At 36.6% G+C, this 19,516-nt stretch overlaps 1 protein-coding gene across 1 annotated transcript in view; it reads right to left on the bottom strand.

The window, feature by feature from the left end:
* Positions 1–19,516, bottom strand: part of cdc73 (cell division cycle 73, Paf1/RNA polymerase II complex component, homolog (S. cerevisiae)) — a 384,146-nt gene that overhangs the window by 108,490 nt on the left and 256,140 nt on the right. The window contains exons 12-13 of the mRNA XM_041207677.1: positions 17,455–17,490; positions 17,066–17,153 (exon numbers count right to left, since the gene is read on the bottom strand). Coding sequence (XP_041063611.1) covers positions 17,066–17,153; positions 17,455–17,490 — 124 coding nt within the window. The remainder of the gene's footprint in view (positions 1–17,065; positions 17,154–17,454; positions 17,491–19,516) is intronic.

The following is a 19,516-nucleotide window of genomic DNA, read 5'->3' as shown; positions in this document are numbered from 1 at the left end:
AATTTGTGCCTCTATGAATAGCTGGAATACCAAGGAGAACTGAAGTAATTTCCAGAGGCAGTGGCATACCTTTGGGTTGGTCCCAGAAAAAGTGAATGAACCTTCAGGATTTTGTAAGATGAGGGAGTTCTTTGGAAGTCAAGGGGGGTGGTGGGGGTCAGTTGGGGAGTAAAAAGTAAAACTGAGTTCATAATATATGTAGTGGTAAAACAGTGTTAATTTCTTCTTGATGTACCACAAAGTTTGTTTCTGTTGAAAAATGTGAAATCTTATGGCATACATCCATTGTTGTTTAATTGATTCTTCTTTAAACGTTAATAGTTCCTAATAGGATAGTAATAATGTATGGAGTTTTTTCTCTCATACCTCAGTTTTGAGATTTGTTAGATAGCCTCAAAAGATTCCTCTTGTAACAGCCAGATCTGTCTTTTCTTCAAAGCTCATCTACCTTTTTGTACTTCCCCTTCTTCCACTTTCTGCATTATTCAAACATCTCACTAAAGGAACTAAGATCACTATGGAACAAACGTGAGCATAAAATAAAGGAATATCAAACAAAAGAAAAATGCCAAATTAACGATAAATGGGAGATTCAAAAGTGAGGGAAAAAAATACACAAGAGGAGGAAAAGGCAAAAATGAATAAAACATGAAAACACCAGATATCAGAAAAGAAAAATAAGGCAAAAGCTCCCTTTTAAATAAATACAGGTTATATAGAATCTAGGTCAGAACTTTCCTAAAGGTCAATGGTAGATTCTTACTGATGATATAGCCATTTCTGATGAAAATCATTCCCCCTAAAGGAAGCAAAAATAAAAAACTTGAATCATAAAGCATTTGGACATCTCTCTGTTCACAGGGACCGCAATATATGCTGTGTCTTCTGCGCTAGTCGAGCACAAAATATATTATGAATTCCTATCCTGTAGAGAACAGCTGTCAACATCAATGAATGTGCTAACCCACACAGCAGACTTTTTGGGCAGTGATAGAAATGAGGCCAACTCATTGATGATTAGTACAAATGCAAAATAATAATACAAGCTTGATGTTGTGCTCATGCCATCATCAACCGGAGTTGAAATTTATCTCTGGTTTACCACTAATAGCGGGTGGAAAATTAACGCTTCGAAAGCTCACTAGCACGAACCTTTGCATCTGAGCCATCTTTTAAAGTTGCACCAGAATGTCTCTGCTGAGAATATGGAATATAGGCTTATATTTGAGAACACTTGGGTACAGAAGGATCTGGGTGTCCTGATATGTGAATCACAAAAGCTAGCATGCAGGTACAGCAAGTGATTAGGAAGGAAAATGGAATGTTGGCCTTTATAGCAATGGGAATGGAGCATAATAGTAGGAAAGTGTTGCTACAGCTGAGACCGCATCTGAAGTACTGTATACAGTTTTGGTCTGCTTACTTAAGGAAGGACATACTTGCAATGAAAGTGGTTCAGAGAAAGTCCACTAGGCTAATTCCTGGGATGAAGGGGTTGTCCTATGAGGAAAGGTTGTGCAGGTTGGGTCTACATTCATTGGAGCTTAGAAGAATGAGAGATGATCTTATTGAAACATAAGATTCTGAGGGGACTTGACAAAGTAGATGCTGAGAGGATGTTTCCCCTCGTAGAGGAATCTAACACTAGGGAGCCCAGTTTAAAAATAAAGGTTCTCCCATTTAAGATGGAGATCAAGGGAAAGTTTTTCTCTCAGAGCATCTTAGTCTTTGAAATTCTGTTCCCAAGAGAGCAGTGGAAACTAGGTCATTGAATATATTCAAAGCTATGTTAGACAGATTTTTGATCTACAAGGGAGTCAAGGGTTATGGAGTCAGGCACGAAAGCGGAGTTGAGGCCCATAGTCAGATCAGCCATGGTCCCAATTAATTCTTCATGATTATCTTAAATTTGTGCCCTCTCATTACTATCTCACCAAGATGTAATTTGCTCCTGAGCAGTATCTCATGCCCCTAGTGTAAAGTGTACACTTGTGGATGTTGAGTTGAAATATGAATAGGCTTGGTTCTGATACTCTTCATGATAGAATAGCCTAGAGAACCTTGCTGACTAGTCTTGCACAATAAGAACAGCCAATGGTGTGGGGTGCTAATGACTGCTGGTGCCCATGGAATTGCATACCAAGTGTTAATAGCCTCAAGAAAAAGGGGGAGAAAAATTAAGAAAGGTTAGCAGGTAAATAGCATAGACTAGACTGGCTAAAATAAAATGAAAGCAAAGTTTAAGCTGGAAAAAAAGAAAATAGCAGCGAAGCAGAGGTGTATTTTTTTGCTTAAAAGTCAGTATGCTTTTTAATAGTACAGGGGCATTGTATTAAAGCAGCACTATTACCTGGAATAGGATTACTGAATATTAAAGGTTTCCTTCAGCTTCATAACAAGTGAACCGCAAACTTTACAAAAACGACTAGCCACTATGAAATTTTCCATTGAATGCTTGCAGTCCAAAGGTCGAATAACGTTAAGATCACACAAAAACCATTCAGACCATCAAGTTCTGTCGAAGGGTCATGAGGACTCGAAACGTCAACTCTTTTCTTCTCCGCCGATGCTGCCAGACCTGCTGAGTTTTTCCAGGTAATTCTGTTTTTATTTTGAAGTCCCCACTGGTCTCTGTTTCCACAAACCATTTTGTCTAGCCCCATGCCTTTTAAAAAAACATTTCTGCTGCTCTTCTGCTGATGTTACTATGGATGAATAGGAGAACTTCCGTGCAGGTATGTGTTTATAACTGAATTCAAATAAACTTTAAACGGTGTATGTGTTTATATAATATAAAGTAACCCTAACCTGTCAGGTCATAAGCAGATTTTGGTTGGATATTTTTATTATAGTTCATTTTTCCTAATCTCGGGCTTAATTTGTTCCAGTGTTTGGATTCATTCAATGTCACCTCTTGCACTGGTTGGAACCTTTTAAACACCTTGATGAGGGCTCATGTTCCTTGTCAACCATTGATCATTTATTCTTGTATCATAAACTCTCAATTGTTAGCTTCATGCAGAACAATTGTTGGGTGATTTCCATTCCTTCTGCTCAGGTACACTCTCAGAATTGCCTTGAAACAGTGGTTTTACCTAATAATAACCTTTTACAAAATTTGTTGTAGCTAAGCTGCTATGAAACTCATTTGATAAAAAAAACACAAAAAAATTAACTGGTAAGTGCTGATTTCATTCACCTTTTAAAAAGAATTCTTCAACGGGGTGAGAGCATCACTGGCTAGGCCAATAGTTATTGCCCACCTCTCACTGCCCTTTAAAAGGTGGTGGTGAGCTGCCTTCTTGAATAATTGCAGTCCATGTGGCGTAGATGCACCTATGGTGCTGTTTGGGATGGAGTTTCAGGATTTTGACCAAGCGACTGTGAAGGAACAGCAAAATAGTTCCAAGTCAGGATGGAGTGTGGTTTGGAGGGGAACATGGTGGTGTTCCCATGCATGTGCTGCCCTTCTCCTTCTTGGTGGTACAGGATGCGGATTTGGAAGGTGCTGTCAAAGGAGCCTTGGTGAGTTGCTGCTGTGCATCTTGTAGAGGGTACGCACAGCTACCACTGTGCGTCGGTGGTGGAGGGACGGGATGTTTTCAGGTGGTGGATGGGGTTTCAGTCGAGCCGGCTGCTTGGTCCTGGATGGTGTCGAGCTTTCAGTGTTGTTGGAGCTGCATTCAACCAATCAAGTAGAGAGTATTCCATCACTGCTGTACAACAATTGTTCTGGTGCTGTTTGTATCATTAATCAAGAAGGGCTAGGTGTGCATCCAGTGCTCTGATGGAAGACCACAATGCTGCTTCACTCCCCATGTATGCTGACAGGCCTGCCGAGTATCTCCAGTATTTTCGGTTTTTGACCTAGATATTTTGCTTCCTTCAAGAATTTCTTTTGCAACTTGAACCACTTTCTTGTTCGATTGCAGGTATTCTGGTAAGGAGATTGCGTGCTTGAAATCTAAAACTGCTAAATTTTTTTAAACATCAGCTTGCAGATTGGAAAGCATCATCAGAAACTACTTAATTTGAGATATTATATCTAGTAAACTTTTAATAGCATGCAACATTTGAATTCAGTGTTAATTATTCCATTCAACAAGAATAAATAGGAATAAATTGGAAGCATCAAAATTAATTATCACAGTATTGATCACATTGCAGAATTTCAACATTGGGGTTCCATCACCAGGTACTGTAGCTTTTTAAATGTTCCACTATACTCATCTGTCCAATGTCTTTTTCAAGTTCCCTTCTTTGCAGTTTCGTGACATCTGTCAGACTAGACAAGAATTTGCCTAGTGTCTTTATCATATTTTGTGTATTTCATTGTTTCCACCTTTTTTATCCCCTATCTGCCTCGAGTTCTTCAGCTATGACTGTGTGCACTTCTACAACGAACCTGCATATTCATATTCAGTTTCACATTATGTTTGCTTCATTCATTGTAAGATTTTGTTTATGGAGTTGTTTGTGTTCCCTCCAAATCAGGGTATTAACAATAATCCTACTCGTTTAATATCATCTAGCGTTTGTGAAATTGTGTGCTGGTAAGTTTCTGGAGCTAAAATGATTCCAACGAGTTTTCCAGTATTGTACTTGCCAGTAACCACAACTTGCATCAAAGGTAATAAGGATTTTAGCATTTGATAACCTGCAAACTATTTAATTTATGATCTTCATTAGATAATCCTCTCTTATTATAAACTTCATATAAATCTCAAGGAGTATTTTCACTCAACGTTTGAAAGTCACCATCCCACTGACTCACTGGTTTGCTTCTTTGACATAATCTTACCATATTTCTTGATTCCACCTGGCTGATTCTAAGGTTGATCACGAAGTTAAACTGGAACTTTACTTGGTGCATGCAAGAAGAATTCAACATCTAGCTACAGTTATATACCCTGCTTTCCTACTAGGCATCCAAAGGCTTCAACTACATCAGCGTCATTTTTGTCATTTTGGTTAGTGACTACACCAATTCTTTTGATTGACCTCAGTAGCTAGAATACCCAACATAAAAAACAGTAGTCATTCCAGAATCTGAAATTCCAGCCATTGGTAATTGATTTTGTGTTTGCATCCCATGTTTCAATTTCCTATTAGATTGATACTGTTGCCAGAGCACATCAATTTTGCACTAGGCTTTGTATTTAGCTTCTTGTAAATGACTGGTACGCATGGTGTTGCATAACACTTCCATATCCAGCTAGATCAATTACAATTCTGTCTTTCATGAAGTTGTCTGCAAAGGATCTGCACACAAGACTTGATCTTTTTTGTAAAGTTACTACACACTGATCAATATTTTTTCCTTGCTCTCACAACACATTAAACATGACTTTCATACATTACATTCCTGAGGTGTGGAATATACTTCAAACTTACCCATTTAAAATCTTACCATTTAAGATATATTTGTTTGGCCTATTCTTACTTTTAAAATGTATTTCTTTATATTTTTCTACATCTCCTGCGAACTAATGTCCTCCTACAGTCTTTCACAGCCATCATTTACCACAGCACCCAAATTAAGTGTCATCAACAAATGTTGATATTGTTCACTCAATTCCCAGACCTAGATCATTTATGTATATTGTAAATGATAAACTTTATTTAAATCTCATGTGGAATGCTAATGTGGAACCATTCTCTGGGCTCCTATCAAGTGCTTTTAGAAAATCCATATCAAACAGATTTGTCTCATTTCCTTCACCTACCTCATGATTCTTGCATCAGAGCACTACCATTTATTCATATTATCTAATTCTATTTTTCTAAATTAACCTTTTCTTTTACTAACTAATATAATAGCTAACTGCCTTTTGATAATATTTGGGGTTATACTGTAAATTTTTGCCCTTGGTCAATGAGGTGATATGAAAATTTAACATAAATACAAAAAATTCAAGGGAAGGCTAGAAAAAATGTATTTTTAAAAGCATAGTTATAATCTATATTCATATACTGCAAATTGTTGAAACAGAGCTCATAAGTATTTTGAAAGGAATTTAAGAGTTTCAGTAAATCAATTAATATCATTTTCCTTTAATTATTGCCTCCACTAATTTTTCTACAACCACCTCTTGAGGTTCTACATTCTCAAAAGCTGCTACCTCAATGAAAACCAATGTAAAGCATTTACTTAGTATATATCATTCCCCTGCTCTCGACTACAAGTCTGCCTTTTAGATTCCCTAATCTTAGATTGAAGATCCACGTACTGCTAATGTGCCCAGAGAAAGTATTTTATTGCATTTTTTGAAAATAAATTGCTCCTGCCCCCTGTAAGCTTTCCTTATACTCTGCATATTTTCCATCTCTTATTTTTGTTGTCTGCCCTATAAGCACCAATGCTTTTTTTAAGTTTCAAATTTGATTTAATTTTCCTATTCATACATGTAACTCCAGTCTTTGATGTACTTCCTTGGTCCCTTATTCCAATGTACTTAATTTGAGCCTTTTCCACATCCTGTATAAAAGTTACCCATTGCTGTTCTATTTTCTAATTTCCTCCCCATTTAACCTGAGCATGATTCCTTTTTAGCTCACTAATTTCTTTTTTTCAATCATATATCTTAGGCTGAAATTAATTTCTGCTCTTACCCTGTGCCTGGTTATATTGTGATCACCAATTAAACATGTTCCCCTGCTTGCTCCAGAACCAGGTCATATAATGCTCTTTCTATGTACAAATGAATTGATTGAAGACACGACATTCCCCCATTTCACCTCAATCATTTGCACTATTCCCAAATATTTTTGGATTATGAAAATACTGAACAATTATAACTCTATTGTCAATATACATCTCTCTAATTTGACTGCAAATTTCAGCCTCAGTTGCTGTAATAATCACTTCAATGCAGTTAGGATGCATAAAATATTTTACAAATAGAATGTATTTTATTTAGATCAACAAGTCAAAATTTCTTTAACAGCCAGACCATAAGTTTAGCTACAAATCTGAGACACTAGCATATGACATGACACGTTCAAGGAGCAACAATGCACTCTGGTCTCACTGGGTGAAGTCTGGGCATACTAATAAGTAGTATGAGCTTTTTGAACACATTTCCTTCGATTAAAAAAAAAATCTAGATTATAAAAAGAAAATTACAATAATATTCTGCTGTTCGCTCATATTGTCTTTTTAATACTTATAACTTTAGTATATGTGGCACAGCACCATCTAAAAAGGAGACTACCAACAGGAGTGCATACAAAATTAGGTTTTGCATTTCAACAACCCCATTCTTCATCTATTAAATCTTAACTTTAAAACATTTGATTCAAATGGCTTTTTTGCCTCCAGAATCATGTTTTGAATTCAAATTTAGAAAATCTGATAATATTTTGTTCCAAGAAAAATGAATTTTGCCATACTTACGTTTGTTTTCCACTGCATGCACCATACATCATAAAACTACTATTCTCTACTTCAAAAAGTCTCAGAAGACATTGCTGCATATTTTAGTGTCCTCTGGTAGAGGGGAAGAGGAATCAACCCAATTAGCACTAATGCACTTCTAATTTTTTTAAAAAACATTCAACTTGTTAAGTGTTTGAGCATGGTTCAAGGCCACATACTTTAGCGATTGCACGGACAGAATTTACATTGGTTTTGAAAAAAACCGTTGAAATGAATTTCAAATCATATATCTCACCTCAATGCATTGATTAAAAAATAGAAATTGAGCAGGTGCAGCATATTTTGCATTTTTATCTCAACGAAACATCTGATACAACATGACATCAATCTTAACTACCTTTCAAAACTGATGCTAGGACAGTGATTCCATTCATCAATACCATATAAATTAATTTTGCAGCTATTTGCATTCCGAACGTCCGCATCAGCCAGTTACACAATTACATTTATTGATACATACTTAGTTGCTGACCTCAAACTGTCACACAGATTGTTTGTTGCTCTAATAACTGACTCATTAGTACTGCTATAATTTATAAAATGTTGCTTTGTTACTGATTCTACAGCCACTTTCCTGCCCACCAAGCATGGATTTACTGATTGCTGTTCACGCTTAAATAAATATGTAGTCTTCACATCCAAAAACAATTAGTACTGATTGGCTGGTTATGACGGTTGCTTTTCCAAGTAGTGTCAATAATTCACCGCTCTTCAGTAAATGCTGTTAACATCACGTATAAATCAACATACTCCCAAATGTAACTATATAAATGTTTGTTCCACGTGGTTATTACCTAATAACAAGTGTTACATCTTATTTAGGCAATCAATAAAAAATTAGTTTTTTGTAATAGTAATAGTAATTACATGACCGTTCCTTTATATAAATCTCATTGCTCAACAGCCATTGTGACCTCTTGGAGTTGTCATTTTCTGATTGGCAGGGCTCTGGGCGAATGTTTATAAAGCTATGTCACAAAGAAGTTTTGGTAAGTTTAGTTTAAACTCACCTGGATTTTGCAGTTGTAATGACAGCAAAACAATAGGCATTTGCTGCCATTACTCAGAGACTGACAGCAACTTCTGTTGCCCTAATATATGTGGTTAAAAGGTTAAACCAGAGGTTTCTGTTCCCACTCCTCCACATGGTGCACACTGTTGAAGTCTTCAGAAATGGAAATTAGTTAGAAAAATTCAAATTGTGTGAACTTCCACTTTTCACGATTTATCCTTGTTGTAAAAATGCTGGAAAAAGCTGTCTTGTTGAATGAGATATAACTGGGCTCTTGAACTGTGTATTAAGTCTGAACAATCTGTGCTGAAAAACTAATTTTATGCTTGGGAAATGTCAAATTTCTCTCCATTCCATGATTAAAATTACATAGATTTTATTTTTTATTAAAGTTTGTTTATGATGTTTCAGCTTCTACCTTAATACCATATGTTTGTCCCAATCTTTATTCTGTTTTCTTTAAAATTATTTTTAAAAAGTTCATAAAATGGGCTTGTTACTTACTGTCTTGTTGTCTGGAAGAATTCTTCAATATGATTGGCTGCTTAGCCTGTTTGATGACATCACTGTTGCTTGCTGAGAGATTTCCTATAGATAGCACCAGGATTACCATGCAAGGTGAAATCCATGCTATGGAATCCCATTAGAAGTTTTTGGGCAGCATTCTTCAAGGTCAGTGACAAGTGTTGCTACGTCACCACAGATCACAACATCTCTGCCAGTTTAATTACAGCTGGCTCCTTTCTAGCAATGGCTGGGATACTCCAGTTCTTTCTATTCCTGGCTGCTTTCCTCCATCCCCAGTCTCCAACTCATTCACAGAAAAGTAAACCACTCACAAACATTAGGGTTTAGCACCTCAGCTCAGCATTGGGTTGCTACAGTAGTGCACTGTGTTACAATGGTCTCACTTTTTTTTTGTATATCTCTTCTGCTGTTATTCTACATGGCAAGATAGCTACCCACTCCTCACAGAAATAACTGAGCTTCTAACACTTCTGCAGCCACCACCTGTCACATTTTCCCAACAAAGTTTCATTTCCTGTGGTGGTGTTGCCTACAGATAGCCAGATTTTGTCCTGGTTAGGCAAGTGTATTTTTGCAATAAACAGTTAATTCTTTCATCACCTGATGACAATGCTTAAAGACGACAAAAAGCCCAATGTACTACCTAAAGAATTATATTTTCAATAGAGTGTGGCTAAAAAGAAATTTATAGGGGGGCCAGGACACAAGCAAACAAAAGGAAAAAGAAATAAATATCTAGTTGCAATTGGACAGCACTTGCTAAACAATCCTAATTGTGTTAAGAATTACACTTGCAACCAATTTCACATTACCACTCAGGCTCGCAGAGTGGCTCACTTACACGTGCTAGAAGATATAAATATTCACACACGGGCTCTGTCCTTTGCAAACCGAATGAGCATATCACAGATTGCGCCTTTTTCAACAAAACAAAAGCTTGGGGGACAGCCATTCCCTGGCTTATTCCCTTTGGCAATGCATTGACCAATTGTAGTCGTCTTGCCTGGTTTAAATTAAAACAAATGCTCAGCAGTTAACTGTTCCCTGATGTATTTTCCATGGCAACGCCTCTGCCAATCACAGTCAACTTGCCTACCAATCAGCACTCTCTTCTCATACAGTATAAATTGTTGTTCCCTTTGAGATTTGGTATTCTTGCGTATGTCCTGAAGAACGCAAGATAAAAAGCTTGAACAGCGTCTCTCTTTTTTTCAGCAATACTCAAATAGATATTTGTTAAAGCTCCAAGTATTTCCTTCCCACTAGTATTCTAATTCCCACTTGTTGACAATGTAAGCTGACACCCCAATCTAGCAACAATATTTCTCATATGGAAATCTGATTATGATGGACATGCTGGCCAGCTCTTCCTCTATCTCCCAATCCATTTCCATGTTCTAAAAAATTATTCTTAGCTTAGGCCCTTGTCTATTCTCTCACTCATCTACATTGCAGCAGCTCCCAGGTGGAAATTTTTACTTTACTATATACTATTTTTACTCAAAAACTATTGAAAAAAAAGTTTCCATATCCTACCTGATATGGATGTAAAATAAATATTTACTAAATACTTTACCGTATGGTCATTCTTCCCATACTAAATACCAGATTACTTACTGCAGGCATGGTATTTCTACATTCAACATATAAGCAGGATATGCCATCCTTAACCAGGAGCAAGTGAAGATTATCTCTTGGTGCTCTCACTTAAGAAATTTGAGCCTATGTGCGACCATTATGGTCAGATTATCTTTGTCCACAATGCTTCATACAGGACCTCATTAGGAATACAATCTCATTCTTTTTTAGCAGAGGAGACAGTAAAAGGTACAACCAACGAAACACAAAGATCTATTAATAACTCCAAGCACCAACAGGTCAGCAAGGATGAAGGAGAAAGACCTTTACAGATGGAGATCTCAAAATGGTGAGAAAGCTATGATACTTAACATAATTATTTTCCTCATAAATTTAGGAATATTCCAAATTAACAACGAAAAGAGTATTTAGATTCCAAGGACCTGAGTGTTCAAGTGACCTTGGGCCACTGCAGTTTAAACTATCTATTTCCATTAGCGAGGCGACCAAGACAACAACGCTTGGCAAAAGCACAATTAAAGTTGCTACTTTGAAAGGAACTCTGATCATTTAGGCCTAAGAGGTTGTGGCAGCATGAGTAGGATAAGCACAGACTTTCCTGCCATAGATTAAGCCAAAATATAATACTGTACTGTACATTGTTTTCAGTCTTAATTTGGTGCGACAACTATAGGCAGCATGGGTCAATGCTGGAGCAATCCAAAATTGGTCCCAAGGTCTGTTCCTTCCTCACTGCCTTGTATCTTCCTTTGCTTCAAATGCACTCTGCATTTCTCTTAAAAGATGCATTTGTGTCTGCTTCAAGTACTCTGAAAAAACATTTCATACTTGAACAGCTATCTGTCTGAAAAACTTCTCAACCCATTCTCTTACCAGGTATTCCCTCAGGGTTTCTCCTGCTGTCAACATAATGTTGGCGGAAATATTGCTCAAGTAGGTAAAATGGGGTCTGTCAAATATACAATGACAGAACATCTGACAGGCACTAGTGGCAATTTTAAATTGATTTCCCCATTCATTGTAACCTTAAAAAAGTTTCATTAATTTTTTCACTCTGCCTTCTTTGCTCCAGCACAAACAATCCAGGTAACTAGCATTTGTTTTAGTAACCAGTATCTCATTCCCTACTGTTATCCTGGTGAATTTAGATTCCCTATAGTTTTAAAAATCATTCTGAAATGAAGTGTACAAACTTCACACAGTAGCCCAATGATAGCTTCAACTTTTTCTTGCACAAGTTTATTACTCTTGATGCTTAAACTCCAAAGTTCCTGCTCTCTACATCCCTATTTATAAAATCCAACATTCTATTGGACTGGTTTACGTATTTATCCAAGTGCAGAGAGACAAAGCCATAATTTTATTCTCCTCAGAAACAGACTAGTTTTGAGCTTGCCAAATATTCTTTATGAGAAAAGCAAAGGTTCTGTGCCCAGCAATAGTCAATGGAAAACGTGCAACTAATATGATGTGTTCTATTAATATTTCAACTAAGATATGTTTGGAACTACAAAGCATACAGATCATTAATTAGTTGCCAACAGGGTAATACCAACAATCATGTCAGAATTGCTGACATTTAGGCTTTATCATTTTTGGGGGTGTTTCCTCTTAAAAATGCTAGCCTTAGCAAAGTGGTTACACTCTTACCCGAGTCAGATAGTTGTAGGTTCAAGCACTGTGCTACAACTAATGTGGAGATCGATAACTATTTTAAAAGAGATTAATTTCCCAAAGCACCAAAGGATGTAACTGAAGGACAAGATTTCACTTTTTAGGACTTTTACATTAACAAAAAAACTAAAATCAATATAAATCAAATGTTAATTAACAGGCAACTAATACATCAAACTAAAGGAAAAAACACATCTGGCATTAACTAACGCAGCTGACATATGCCTTACGAATACATTTACTTTATGCCATTCTTTTGGCAGAAATGTAGCATTAAAGGAGAAATCTCAAAGTAATTCCCAGTTCTCCAGCAGAAGTTCACCCCTCCCCGCCAGGCAAGGTTAAAACTTCCAGGGTCCTTCAACAATCATTCTTCTCCATCTGAGTTTTCCAGACTAATAGCCACCAACAAATCAATGATTTCCTGTTCCTTCAATCTTCAAGATCCCCACCTGTTCTGTTCCCTTTCTGCTGAATGGAAACGGAATCCTTAAAAGCAATCTGCTTGGTCTTTAACAAGGTTTTTCCTGCTTTTCCACAGCAGTGGCCTTTTCTCTCTGCATTTCAGCAGCAGATTTTCATTGTTCTGTGAGACACTGTTGTAAGCTGTTAAAACTGCCACTCAACACCTCGACTGGTTTGAGTGTCTTTCTATGGCAACTTGAGATCATATGGCATTTCTCCGAACTGAGAATTTCCATCCCGCTTTTCAGGACTCTTTATTTTAAGTTAAGTGATACTTCAAAATATTGAAATTTAAGACTTACAATGTTTATAACATCCGCTCCAGGAATTAAGCACATAATAAGATGACACTTCAATGCAGAACCGCGGGAGTGTTACATTATCAGAGGTGCCATCCACTTTAAATGATGAGACTTTAAAGCATGGTGCCAGGTGCCATCTTATGTGGACTTAAAAGACCCCACAGCAGTAAGTGAAGAGGAGCATGGGAGCTCTCCCCTGTGTTCTGGCCAATATTTATTCCTCAACCAACATCAGTAAATAAGCAGATTATCTGGTCAAGAACTCATTCCTGTTTTTGGAACCTTGCTGTGTAGACACTGACTGCCATGTTTCCAACAGTACCTATGCTTAAAAAGTGCTTCATTGCCTGCAAGGCATTTTGGGACAGTCTGAGGTCATGAAAGGCACTATACAAAAAAATAAAGAACTTGAATTTTAAAGGAGTGGGCTATGAATAGTGATATTTTCCAATCTAAACAATCTTAAATTAAGAAAGCTTGCAGATTTGAAATTTTATACTTCACATGGGTGGGGAGAAAGGGAGAAAGGGGGATGTGGTTGGATGGCGAGGATGTGGACAGGTGGTGAGATTCTTTCTTCCAAGTTTAATAATGTCAATCGATTTATAGGAACCCGAGTTTTAATTCAAAAGTTGAGTCCAGGAAAATCTAAGTGTACCGACTAACATCACAGCACCAGGTTCCGGACTACAAAACTAAAGATAGGCCAGCATTACATAAATGTGCGTATGCCTGCAAATGTTAAATGTACAAAATTTCATGTTACAATTCCTGGTGGTTAATTGAGGATTTTACTTGGAAGATTGGTTGATACCAACAACACAAAATGTTCAGTCACACCATCAAATCAAAAAAGTTAGCAAGAAAAGGGACTCATTGCCAACATGCAAAAAAATTAACAAGGTTTATCCCAAATGCTGCATATAACAATTTTAAACTTAAATCTCCAACCCTTTCCAATTACGAACAGGTTGCTCACTTTGAAACCTTCTACTACTACATGGTATCATCTCCATAATCAAATACTGCACATATGCTACTATTCAATAAAACTCAAATAGATATAATTTTAGAATCTGGGTAAGATTCAGTCAGGTTTTCAATACATTGACTAACTGGCTATGTACGAGAATCTCTCATAGAAGCTTACTTTTGTGCTTTTACTTAAGTTTCCATAAATACTAGATTTAAAATTTGATAATTTATGTGTTAACAGTATCATGAAGAACTTACAATTCTGTATAATTCAGATTATCTATTAAACGATGAAGTTAGGGCAATATCATTGCTTCTAACTGATGAACAAATACATTCTTGTATTGTTTACAAAAATTACATTGTGCATAGCATCCCTTCAATGTTCTACATCATCTTTAATATTGCACTGATCCTCTTTCATCATATTTAGTACCATGTGACTCACAAGTTGACTGTAAAAACCTATCATCTCCAAATTGTATACATTACACACTAGATATACTATTTTTGCTAAGTCTCACTTGCCATCTCAGTCTCAGTCCATTCAACAATCTTACTGCATGTTTCAATTACATCCATAGGAGAAAGGCAAACAAGCCACTTTTCAGAATTCATTGGATTTAATTTAAAACTTGGTGAATGCTGTACTTTACATTTGGCAACTATATCTGTCATTTTATATGTTATTCATATTTCTAAGGGTGTTATAAAAATAAAAATGTTCTAAAATTTCCCATCCCACATAATTTAATTTAAAAAACATTCAACGTAGATACTTACAGAAAACGTGCATTCACAGGACACTAAATGTGTATACATTCTGCAAAATTGAGTGGGTATTGTGTACCCAAAGAGTTGCAGCTATTATAACAAACATGCATGCTGGTACAAAGTTATTTTAGGGCATATACATTTTTTTTTGGTGAAGTTATATCTCTATTTCTAGCTTGTTTCCTCCTCACCTGAAGTTATTAATTCTTGCTGGAAGCAGGGACATTAACAACTTTCTGGCATCTTGGTCAACTGGCAATCGTTCACATAGAAATCGGAGGACTATCCAACTATGAAGGGTATTACGACTGAACCTGAACTCAACTTCTGCTCACAGGAGTTACTGAATAGCAATTAGGGTCAGGAATACTGATTGCATTCTCCTTATCTCAGATATACTACAGTCAATTGTCACCCCAGTTGAAATTAGCTAATACAGCACAAACTACAAACAAATCTGGGACTGTTTTTTACTGAACTGCCAACTAGGTTATCAATGGAACTGTATTTAGGACAGTTAGGTATCCACATTAAATAAATTTAGATAGCCTTGGGAAAATTTACAAAAATACAAAAATAACCCACTCCTTCAGGAACATTCTGCATGGCAGAGATAACCATAGGCTCCCTTTGCTTTAATACCAGCTACCTCTTTGAACCCTCAATTTCAAGAACATGGGGAGCTCACACATTTCTTCGTCGCCAAGGGACAGAACATCTGTTTAGCTGTTTCCCTATTCTTCTCCACTAAGCCAAACCCCTGCCTCTGTAAACACAAATCTGTTAATAGAAGCTTTCACCTTAAATTATTTTAAAATTATTTATTCAGATAATTTGTGGCTTTTTTTTTAAATGACTATTTTAGTTGGCATACATGCATATACAGCCTCTACCTTTCAGCAGAGAACATGTGGATTCTGTAAATGTGTCTACAACTCAATGCAATAAGCAGATCTTTTACTTGATTGACATATTTCACACCAGGTATATTCACTTAAGTTAAGGTAACCTTCACTCATAATAAACAGCGGCCAAATGTCATGCTATTTCTTTTAAAACACATGACCACATTTAAATTATTCTCCACAGGAAGCCTACTGCGATGCGTACATGAACATAATTGTAACATATTTTTCTACATAATTAACTTATTTTTAAATGAGAAAAAAGCTAGCTCACAAATGGACAGAATGGGCTTGAATGAATGCTAGTGCTGACACTGAAATGAGGAACTGAAGGTACATAGCCACAAGGGTATGCTACAAAAATATCATACAGCAGATGATTATGCCTGGCACATTTATTGAATTCTGTTAAGGGAGCAGTGGACCATGCATTGTCTAAAAGTAATACACTGGGTAATCCATAAGCATTGGATTTAACTTCGTCTCTGCTTAATTCCATTCCTTTATAGGAATGGCATCTAGTTATTTCCAGTGTGAAATTCTGTACAATCTCCAGCAACAACAATCTGTGTACTGGCATGCTGTAGCCTAACAATACAGGCCACAGCATCACAACCAGACTGAAGCCTCAGGGCTCCAAAGAGATGTACCTCAGCTCCAAATGGAAGAGCAAATCCAGCTGGCCAGACCTCACATCACCTGTTACTTTCCAATTACAAAACAAAGCTACCAATGGCCGGGAAGTCTGCAACCCAAAATTTATATCGTAGTGCCAGAGGGGCAATGGTCTTACTTATTTGAGCCAAGAGAAAAACATGAATATATAGAAAATGCTTTTGCTTATTACAAAGTTAAACCAGGCAAGCTGTGCAAATTAGTATGGAAATTGTAGTTTCCAAAAAAATAATAGCTCTTTCAGCTCCAACAATACTCAAGAAGCTTCACACCCATCCAGGACAAAGCTGCCCCCTTGATTGGCACTCCATCCGCAAGCATTCACTCCCTCCACCATCCATGCATAGTAGCAGCAGTGTGTACCATCTACAAAATGCATTGCAGAAACTCACCAAGGCTCCTTTGACATGCTTTCCAAACCCATGATCAGTACCATCCAGAAGGACAAGGGCAGCATATAGATGGGAACACCAACACCTGGAAGTTCCCCTCCCATTCTGACAGGGAAATATATCGCTGTTCCTTCACTGTTGCTGGGTCAAACTCCTAGAACTTCCTCCCTAACAGCACTGTGGGTGTACCTACACCACATGGACTGCAGCAGTTCAACAAGGCAGTTCACTACCACCTTCTGAAGGGCAATTAGGGATGGGCAATAAATGTTGGCCTAGCCAGCGAAGCCCACATCCCATGAATGAATGAATTTAAAAAAACTTACTTTAAGTCCTGCAAGAGATCTTTTGCATTCAGCATGGTAATTAAAGAAGTGGTAGCTGCTGGAATAATAATGATAGGAGTCCGAGAACCTGGAAGTAGGAGACAGTTCTTTGAAGTTTTCTATTAGTCAAAAAAGTCTGGGACTAAAAATAATAGTTTCTTCTTTAAATGACAAGAAATTCCATCATTAATTCAGTCCTGATTTATGCAGCTTATAAATGCAAACACCTCTGCCAATTATTTATATTTTAATGCAAGAACACCAAGATCATTTTGGTAATAATATTGTTTAGCAAAACCTTACTATAATATTTTATGGCTACAGAAGTGTGAATTTGCCTCGAATCTAATACTTAAAAGACGAATTAAGTGCTGAATATTGGCTCTTACCCTTCTTTTGATTTGGTGGTGGCCTTGCCTGTGAAACTGTTGGTAAAGAAAACATGCATTAAAAAAGGACACCGTTATAATATGCAAATAAATGCAGTAATAGAGAAAACATTTCAACATGCATTACAACTAATCCAATTATGGTTTCACCTACAGCAAATTTTGTACCCCTGCTCCTTCGCTCTACCTAATTCTCTCCCCTGAAAGACTTCATCCAAAACTTTTGAGGGTTCTAGCCTTTGACTTGTATATCCCTGATCGCAAATAATGAGACAGATCTCAGTGGAAAATATTCATTTCTTTACTTAATTTAATGTTTTTACAACAAGTGGAGAGTCAGAAACTATTAGTAGGAATACTTTGTTCATCACATTTTCTCAATTATTGGACATCGCTGTTTTAAATAATTCTGGTTAAAGATTATTTTGTTAACAATATAACTAAAAATGTTTTAACAAGTGTCATGTTGTAGAAAGTTAAAACAAAACAAAGCTGCAAGTGAAACACATTATTGCAATATTTTTCTACTCACCATTTCCACGTTTGGTAAGCATGTCTAATAAATGCTTACATCAGAATGGTAGTGAAGTTAGCAGTAAAAATATTAAAATTGCACTACCGTATAATTAACTGAGTGGTTCTCTTTCAAATCCCACTTAGTGATTTTTATTATAAGTCCATTTATGTCATATGTAGAAGTCCATTGAATCAAAAGTTGTGTGATTATGCATGACAAAGAGCTAGGACTTTAAATATTTAGCAAAAAGGTTCATGAAAGAAGTTCTTAACAATAAATGGAACAATTGTTCACAAGTCTAACATGTGGAAATTAATCCTATGTTTGAGTCCCTGAACCAAGATCCTACAATACAGCTATTCTCATACAGTACAGCTGCAGCTAGAGAATATATGAAGCTCTAACATATAGTACAATCTACTACTTTATTAAACAATTATTGGAATAAACCATGCTTTGGGTAGCTTGACTGTACACTCAAGTGTTATCAGCCACTTTGAACCATGGTCCATTAGAGCTCAATCATGGTGTTAGAATTTTGTTATTCTTGTCTCAGGTGGTAAAATTGAGAAATTAGTAAAGGGTTCTTTCTCAAAAGGAATACCCAATTGAATGAATGAGTCTCAAAATAAGGGCTTAAGCTGGAAATGGAAAGAGATAGGGTCCCCAGTCATATGCCTTGAGGATGTAAGGAAGTTCTGGAGGAAGTTTCTTTCTTCCAACTTGAGCAGCTGTCAACAAATTAAACTGGGTTCCACAGTTATAGTCATAGTTATAGATTATTGACATATGGTCTTTTAACTGTCAAATGGGCTTTTTATCAAAACTGAGAGACCCCAACAGCTTGAAGTCTGGCTGCATGGTTACAGTGTTTTGGAGCATTGCTGCTCTTAATTATAAAAGAAACATGTTCAAAATATCAAACAGTATGGTTCATTTTGATATTCAAGGTTTTTTTCATTAAAAAGGCAGTGATATGTCTTGAGCCGTGCTCAATTATATTCCTCCCTCCCAAGCCATTGCCTTCAGTAACTTAGCCCTTGACAACTCCCAATCTCCACTTTTTATTAATTAACAAGACACTACTGTTTATCATACTCCATTTTCTAGTTTATTTTGCAGGTCAAACAATCTTTAGATCTTTAGTTGTTGTATTCCACTGCTATTAACTGCATCTTTCTCTCCGAGATGAAATTGTTTATTGCTTCTTTTGCTGAATGTGCTGTATTACAAGTACCCGGCTATTCAATAACATCGTTCCCAAAACAAGACTCGAATCTAATGTATAAAGAGAATCAATTAAAATTGGTAACCCAAAGGCCCAAAAGAATTTATGCAATGATTTTGTCGCTTTGATGCACTCTAAGGAGTCACTGGAGAATTATCATCACTGAATTGTTTGGGAATGCGCTTTTGCCACTACAGACCAACCAACATTAAAATCAGGCTTTCAAAATTGTTTAATAAAGTAGGAGAGCAGAGGTAATAGATTGTATTATATAGAACTTAACACATTCTCTATCTCTAGCTGTACCACATGGGAAT

The sequence above is a fragment of the Carcharodon carcharias genome, chromosome 16 (genome assembly GCF_017639515.1).
Source record: "Carcharodon carcharias isolate sCarCar2 chromosome 16, sCarCar2.pri, whole genome shotgun sequence".
Classification (NCBI taxonomy): Eukaryota; Metazoa; Chordata; class Chondrichthyes; order Lamniformes; family Lamnidae; genus Carcharodon; species Carcharodon carcharias.
This window is presented reverse-complemented; position numbering and strand designations above follow the sequence as displayed.